The 8,582-nt window shown below is 36.7% G+C and overlaps 1 protein-coding gene across 1 annotated transcript; it reads right to left on the bottom strand.

Annotated features, from left to right (window-relative positions):
• Nucleotides 1-252: 252 nt before the first annotated feature.
• LOC113275942 (T-complex protein 1 subunit alpha-like) lies at nucleotides 253-8,218 on the bottom strand. The gene is made up of 16 exons (XM_026525527.1): nucleotides 7,960-8,218; nucleotides 7,705-7,859; nucleotides 7,521-7,607; nucleotides 7,385-7,444; nucleotides 7,149-7,199; nucleotides 6,579-6,674; nucleotides 5,607-5,672; nucleotides 5,261-5,478; nucleotides 4,274-4,370; nucleotides 3,436-3,522; nucleotides 2,943-3,077; nucleotides 1,963-2,067; nucleotides 1,280-1,408; nucleotides 1,044-1,147; nucleotides 684-774; nucleotides 253-568 (listed from the first exon to the last, which is right to left on the bottom strand). Exons 1-16 carry the CDS (start codon nucleotides 8,030-8,032, stop codon nucleotides 491-493), a joined length of 1,632 nt encoding a protein of 543 aa, XP_026381312.1. The 5' UTR covers nucleotides 8,033-8,218; the 3' UTR covers nucleotides 253-490.
• Nucleotides 8,219-8,582: the final 364 nt, after the last annotated feature.

The following is an 8,582-nucleotide window of genomic DNA, read 5'->3' as shown; positions in this document are numbered from 1 at the left end:
AAAGGTATTTATGAATCAAATTGATTCCCTACAAAACACATTTCCAGATCTTTGCACATTTCCAGATCCAAGAGGAGATGGTTGATTTTCTAATAGAGAATATTGATTTCTTCCTAAAATATTTTTCCTTGAATTGTTTCACCCACCAAGAATCTGGTTGTGAAATCAATCTCCAGGCAAGCCTATATCAAGAATCTTTGCCATCATTGCCTGGTCTTTAGGTCTTTTGACCACTCACCTCTATATCAAATATGGAGCAAAATTATAGCCTTTTAACCTCAAAAATAAAATAAAAATGATTAAGGAATCAACCAGATAAGAATTACACGAAGATGAATAAACAAATTTTACAACCACTTCAAACCAGAGATACTTGGAGTGTGTAACTTCAAACCAGAGTTTAACTAGAAAATGGTGAGGTAGATCTCTAACTATCAAAAACGGTGAGGTAGATCTCCATCTGTGCTCGGTCATAACATCAGCCCTATTATTACTCCTCGCCCTCATCTTTGACAAGCTTGATCATGTCGTCTATTCGAAGAATAGTTATTGCTGCTTCCGTCGCAAACTGATTTTGACAAAAAGAAAATAAATAAATAAACAAATAAGCTACTATGAAAGACATTGTTTTGCTTGAAAGTTACGAATCAACATGCCAGTTCCGCTCTGCTTTGGTTTATTACCTGTATTATCTTCACTTTGCTCATTGCAGGTTCAATAACACCAGCTTCTAGATTGTTACGTGTTGTTCCATTTGTAAGATCCAGACCCATGCTGAGATATTGATTGAGAAAACACAAGTTCAGTTCCTCCCAGAAAATATAAAGAAAAAAAAAAGATAGATATTCAGCACAACTTCCCAATGCAAGAGATGATATCATAAGGTTTGACGACATTCCATATTTTAAAACATCGGCATTTTTCACTTCTGGTTCGAATTCAGTGCAATAGATGAGACAGTATTGAGTAAGTCCAGAACTCAAGATCTCTTGAAATAAGTACAAGAATAATCTGTAGTAACAATATTTACATACGAGTAGTACCTTGAAAGATGCTGCTTGTCTGCCTTAGTTTGTGCAGTATGGTGGTAAGCCCGAAGTTTTGCAACCAACTCAGTGGCATCTTTAGCAGCATTTACAGAAAGAACCTGCAGCAGTAAATAAACCCCAATCTCCATTACCAACCATTTGACTGGGAAATGAACAGAAGGACAAACAGAAGGTACAAATAGTTTGTAGCAAAAAAGAAAAAAAAGGCACAAATAGACTGGGAAATGGACCTTTGGAATGATCAAAAGAGCTTCAGCAAATTCTGCTATTGCCAGCTGTTCTCGTGATCCCAATGTTGTTGCAAGATATTCTAAATACACGGATAATGCTGACTCTACGGCACCTCCCCCAGCAACCACCTGCATGATGAGCAATCGAAGCATACAGTTAACACCGACATTATGATGTTTGGATGGCTATTGAGCTCATTTAATCTACTTTTGTTTTTTAAACCGCACTCCCATCTATCCTCCTATTCTGGTTTAGTAGTTAACCTAGAGTATTCTGGTTTAGTAGTTAACCTAGAGTATTTGTAAATGCTACTTGTGCAAAATTTTCCGCAAGCAACTCCAACACCATAAAAAGAATTTGGTTCTGGTTTAGTAGTTAACCTAGAGTATCTGTAAATGCTACTTGAGCAAACTTCTCCACAAGCAACTCCAACACCATAAAAAGAATTTGGTGGGAAATGAGGTGAAATATTTTAAACGTCAAAGTCACTCTTCAAATGAATTGAGCTTACTACAAGTGTTTCCGCAACACGTCACCCATATATATCTTAACTAACATAAAAGATGATGACACCAAACTAACACATATGAAAAGGAACAAGAAAAATTTGTTCTGAAAAGAGTATATAAAAGCTAAAAGCATGTAATATAAACTATGTAGTCAAGCGTGTAATGGAGCTTACCACATTGGACTCGAGGGTCCTCTTAACAATGCACAAAGCATCATGCAATGCTCTTTCCATCTCATCTAGCATGTAGTCATTTGCACCTCTGAGGATTAACGAAACCTGTAAAAGAACATACACGAATAAGACACTCGAGGAAATAAGCCTGGGTACATAAACACTAACAGAATGTGAAGTACAAAACCAATTAGCTCAAGAAAACATTAAAAGATGACAATCTACACTTTCCCCTTCTTGGACAAGTTTGGCTCTATCAAAGCAATGTCCACATTACCTTCAGTGTTCAAGAATCACATTAGGTACACATTATGGTTTGTCTCAAGGGACAGGACAAATAGTTCTAAAGGGTCGGTATGGGGCTTGTACTTGTATGTTGTGGAGTAAGTGCAAGCATGAACCCAAAGAATTTGCACTATCACTGACAGGTGGTTTGCAGTGAGCGAGTCAAGGATGCCCTGATTCCTCTATATTAGGAGGCGAATTACTCGCAGAGTAACATCATACATCATAAACATCTCTACTCTTTAATAACAATGAACCACAAACTAATTAAATGATGCAAAAACAAAAAGAAGAAATTCACTTGTTTTTTACACCGAACTCCCATTATGATCCTATTCTCTCTCTCCTTAACCTAAGCTTTCACGTGAAATTCAGGGTGCCCTTTATCCCGTTGCAACTTCTGTTTAGTATTTAGGAGGTTAGTGGATAGGACTTATTTTGTTTACTACTCCTGTTTTGTTTTAGCTGGATAGGTAGGGTAAGAAATACAATTGAGTTTAACAGAGTAACTAGCTTTACATGAGTAGACTACATAAGGGGTAAGCAAGCACTGATATAGAATGGCTTGACGGAAGACTGTAAGTAGGGACCTTGAGCCCAGGACCAGATTCCTGTATACTTAGCATGGAAGGTTGGTTCAAATCTTTCTTAGAATTAGGGTAAGTAACAATAGAAAAGCATACGAAGTCACTCACAGCACTATTGTTTTTGGTTCCTTTAATCATAATAACGTCATCATCAGAAATGCGCTCTTCAACAACTTCATCTGCATATCCAAGAAGTGATGGATCAAATGTTTCTTCTCCTTCCATGTCAGCAAACGTAGAGACCTGCAAAAGATCATCACGGAAGCAAATATATCAGATTAAACTTACAAACAGATTCAAATTTACATCATGAGCTTTAGAGAGAGAATATTTCCTGCGAACAATAGTGCCCAAGACAAGTTTACTTGATATATGGCTACAATTGGTCACAGAGTTGAACTACAATTGGAAGGACAGCTTACACATCTTTATTAGTATCCACTAAGCGAGTAAATCTTAATACTTCATTGGTCACAGAGTTGAACTCACTATTCCATACAACAAGCATCATTTGAAAAGAAATATATACACAAACCATTATTGAGTCAATAGATGTAGAAACAAAATGCCAACAAGTACTTTGGAAAAAGAGATGACATACCGCAGTTGCACCAGTAGCTTTGGCGACATGACGCAAATCTTCTTTACGAACACGCCTTACTGCAATTGCTCCAGCTTCCACAAAGTACTAGAAGGACATTCAAAAACTGAGAATTACTTCCAGGTGCAACAACGTCGTTACAGAAAAACAGAGGCTTCAGGTTTATGAGAGTACACTAAAAAGCAATCATGGTTGAGAACGATATATATTTCAGATTTGACACATACACATACCACATGAAAGCAAACACCCATAGATAGAGAAGGACATCTATGAGAGGTACGAAATGTAAAACAGGAAACTACACTTCAGATTAGGATGAATACTGCGAATTTAAAAAACTGCCACTGATGCTATTGTCAGTTTAATGGTACCCTGAAGGATCAGGGAGATGAGAAATGAAGTCCAAAATCATGTTTCAATCTTCACCGTATTATCATGGTAAAGTGAACCTGTCTTAATCAGGGATAAGCTTGGGACAACACCAAACTTTATCTGATCAAAGAAAAAAAAAAAGTGAAAAACACCAAATGTCAACTAAGGGTGCAATTTTAATGACATTTCTCCTGATTGTGAAGGCTGACCGCCCATTATAATTTCAATCTCGTAAGTCATGTTGTTTTAAGTTTTAAGCATTTAAGCTATATCGATAAAGCTTTATTTTAATGCGACAGTAATTTTTAACGACTTTTCTTCATCGGTTCAGCATCTACTAAAGCATTAAATACTGCATAGCAGAACAAGGAATCAGATCCTGTCCATGCGACTGGCACGTGGTAATACAACACACTAAGTTCAAACATATAAAATCCAAAAAAAATAATGATAAGAAGCTTACCTTAAGTGCCATGTCATCTATTCCTTTTGTTGTTAGGACAACATTGGCTCCTGCTTTCAGAAGTTTTTCAATGCGCTCTTTCGTCATGTCAGCTTCTCTGAAAGAGAAAGTCATGTTAGTGCTGCACTTACAAAACATCTACGAGTAATCATGAATGCTACATGCACACATGTCCACCCTACAAAAATTACAAGAGCACGGTAGGCAATTGATTGTTGATTGTTCAGATCGGATTTGCCAGATATGTGAAGTAGAAGTTGCACTCTATTGATTGACAGGCATAAGCAACAAAACTCATGATGTTACAGCAGCCTGACTAGAAATAAAAACAATTGTTGCAGGTGAATGATAAACAAACAGTTGACACATATTATATGGAGACAGTCGTGATAAGCTGTGGCCTCCATCTCTATGTGGTTATTATGACGACTCATGAGAGAAAGTGCATAGAAGAGGTCAATAACGAAAACAGCCTCGATAGGTATCTCATGAACCCTACCAGTACTGTATTGGAGAGAAATTAATGAACCTACAAAATGGCCCATAATCAGCAGATTTCTGACAAGGTTGGAAATGTCAGTGTAAGGATTAGAGGTTAGAATGATGTACGATAAAAAGCAAATTACTGATTAGAAGTTAGATCACCATTCAAACACAACCAACAACCAACAAGCAGGCAAGCAAAAAAGCATTATGTATATGTTTTCATCAAATGCATTGAATTCATATGTCTCTTTAAAAATTAACTTCCTTGTATACCAAATAATTGAATTTGCATATTTATTTAGGAAGATAGTGAAGTGGCAATTATATAAACTGCAGTCTATTGCATTTCCAGAACTGAAATACTGGACGGGCATTTTCTCTTCTTTGCACTCTATTAATACTTCAACGCACTTTCAACAAATTACAATTTCTAACAGCAGAACAACCCAGATTCCCTTGTAAGTATAATCATGTATCAAATTTAGGAAAAGATTGCATTACCTCTGACGAATCTTTTCAAGCTCCCTAGGGTCACTGACCAAGACTTGTACACCCATCTGCATCTTTGTCTTTTGAAGATTAAAATCAAGACATGCAATTCGTGCAGGAGAAACTCTAGTTGGCATTCCTTGTGCAGCACGACCAGTATTAAGAGCATAACCCTTCAGCAAATAGCTATCCTTTGCACTTTGACCATGAGCTTTTAGAATATTAATGCCCTATAACATGGAGAAGATGTAAATTGAAAAATTACAAATGAGAATATGATTGTGCAGGAGAATCTAAACAGTGAGTATCAGAAATTTCTCTATTGAATTCTGTTAACACTAAAGAGTTTAAAGTTAACCTTGATTGGGTATCTGATTTCTCCTCGGACATTTGTTGTCTTCACTGCTTGAACTGCATCTACAACCTTGGATGTCAAAGTGGAGCAAAAATCAGATATTAGATGGTGGTGAGCAGGATCGACTCTTAAGAAGACGGGCAAAATAATTTTACAGAAAGGATTACTTTAATATTGACTGGTTATTACCTACAAATCAAGCGAGACAACATAAATAAACATTTGGCATAAGCACTCCAGAGAGATATCAAATGCAGGAGGCAAAAAAGCAACTATGCTTTGCTAAATGATACAAGCTTCTAAATAATACCTTTAAATGCCTTGTTGCAGAAGTAGTGGTTAACAGATCAGACATCGTTTTGAATACAAATACAACCAAAATTAAAACCCACATGAGATGGTGCACTCGTTATGGTGAAATTCTAATTTAATTACTCATTCATTCTCTTCTTCTTTGTCTACAAAAGAGTATTGGGGTAGAAAACGAAGTTTGTCTTCACTGAAACGATGGGGATAAAAAAAAGATTTTAAACAAATAGGCATTAATTTATAAGGGAAAAACTATTATTAAATGGTTCATTGATACAATTTCAACAGTGTGCCAAGCAGCAGTTAGCAAGGCCTAAGGTGAAATTCTAATTTAATTACTCATTCATTCTCTTCTTCTTTGTCTACAAAAGAGTATTGGGGTAGAAAACGAAGTTTGTCTTCACTGAAACGATGGGGATAAAAAAAAGATTTTAAACAAATAGGCATTACTTTATAAGGGAAAAACTATTATTAAATGGTTCATTGATACAATTTCAACAGTGTGCCAAGCAGCAGTTAGCAAGGCCTAAGGTTGGTAGTTGGTACAAAATGATCAATTTACCCCACAAGAACCTAAACTTATTCAGTATTCAAAGTATTGAAGGATAACCTTGCCAAAACACCGTACATTCCAACCATGCAACTTGAATGAACTAACCAACTTACCAAATTCGCAAAGAAGTCACTGTCACCAGAAATAAGTTTAGAGGACATGCTTGTCTTTGCGCAGTTTATAAGTGAATCTTTCCCAAGCTTTTCAACCTAGATAATGCATATTAATCTTCAGTCAGATATGTCAGATACAAAAACTCATTAAATTATACCAAACAAAGTGAAGAACAGTAACATTAACATAACAAATGAGAATAAACTTACTAAAACCAAAATATATCTGCCCACACAAATTATATAAATGTAAGGTACTAGTACAAGGTCCGCTCATATTGCCTAAAGTGGATGACACGTGAAAGTTTAGTGGCTTAGCAGTTCCGTAAACGTGTGGCAGGTGAACACTGATACTACTAACAGACTGACGACTGTCCAATAAATAGAATACTCCAAAGCAAGTCTCATACATAGCAATACAGACTGATGTGGTGTTCCCTTGTTCTCCATAAGATTAATAAACTAGACTCCTGCTTGTGTCTAACATCCTAATTCATTTCTCAAAAACTTGCTTAGTGTCTAACATCCTAATTCATTTCTCAAAAACTTCTAACAATAATGCAGTCATACCTTCACTGCCAATTTTTCTTCCACATACTTGCATGCTTCTCTCATCGCGAGCTGAATGATAAACAGATTGCAGAATTTAGAAATAGTATGGTAAGAACTCAGCGGCAAAGATCAAAGTATCAAACTGACTGCCGGATAAAATCCGCACCAATGACCCTTTACAATCAGGATGAACATAAAAAACAAATAATTATGTAGAAAGAACTAAATCAATTTTCCAGAGAATGTAAGCTTACTCTGTATCCACTGATTACAGATGTTGGGTGTATCTTATTCTTGACCAGCTCATTTGCTCTCTGCAAAAAAACCAAGGAGCTAAGTATTGCAACAACATATAGAGCCCAGCCAGCATACCAGTTATGTAAGTGTTACCTTGAGCAATTCTGCAGCAACAATAACAACAGAAGTAGTCCCATCTCCAACTTCTCGATCTTGAAGCTCTGCCAACTCTACAAGTACCTATAGCCCACAGAGTAGACAGTATAAAATCCAAAAAGAGAAACAAACCCAAAAAATAAAGAATGCAGGGATGCCAAATGTATGCATCAATCTTTACCTTAGCAGCTGGATGTTCAACTTCTAACATCTTCAATATAGTAGCACCATCGTTGGTAATTGTCACATCACCGATATCATCAACAAGCATTTTGTCTAATCCAACAGGTCCGAGTGAGGATTTGACGATATTTGAAATAGCTTGACAAGCCACCACTGTTTATCACAAATAAAATTAATAAATACATATAAATCAAAAAAAAAAAAAAAGACGAACAAGTTGTAAATGGATCAGTCAGTCACAGTTTTTATCTACCATTTTGAGTCCTGACATCCTGGCCGGACTGCCGATCTCCCATTATATCAGGAGTTTGTGCTGAAATCATCATTCCGATAATACTTCACCGCTAACCCTAGATCTAATGATAGTCTAGTTTTAGGGCAAAAGAAAGTGAGAAACAAACTGGAACTGAAGTGTAGAACAGAAGAGGAGAGTGTGTTTTCCCCGGGTGATAATAAAATAGGCCAAAGGGGAAAAGCTTATACAACTAGTAGCAGGAGGAGGAGGAAGCAGGGCTCGTCTCTCTAATTAGGTTTAAGAGACAATGGAGGGAAGGGGATACACGTGACACGCACGAGTCCACGACCTTGTTTCTCGAAAGGACATACGATGGATCTCATTGCGTGGTATGGACCGTATGATAAGCCTATGCTTGGAGCAAGGGCCTTTGGGGAAGTAAGTAGAACACTGGTGCTAACGGATGCATACGGATACGAAAAAGATACTATCTATACACTATCCGGATTCGAATCCGAACGGATATAGTATTCTTCGCATTCAATTTGTAACCGAACTTTTATCCGGATATCGGATAATTATGGGCAAAACAATTTGGGGATTTATTGGAAATTTGTAACAGATATGATCCCTTACCTAAG

Source organism: Papaver somniferum, chromosome 4, assembly GCF_003573695.1.
Source record: "Papaver somniferum cultivar HN1 chromosome 4, ASM357369v1, whole genome shotgun sequence".
NCBI classification, from domain to species: Eukaryota; Viridiplantae; Streptophyta; class Magnoliopsida; order Ranunculales; family Papaveraceae; genus Papaver; species Papaver somniferum.
This window is presented reverse-complemented; position numbering and strand designations above follow the sequence as displayed.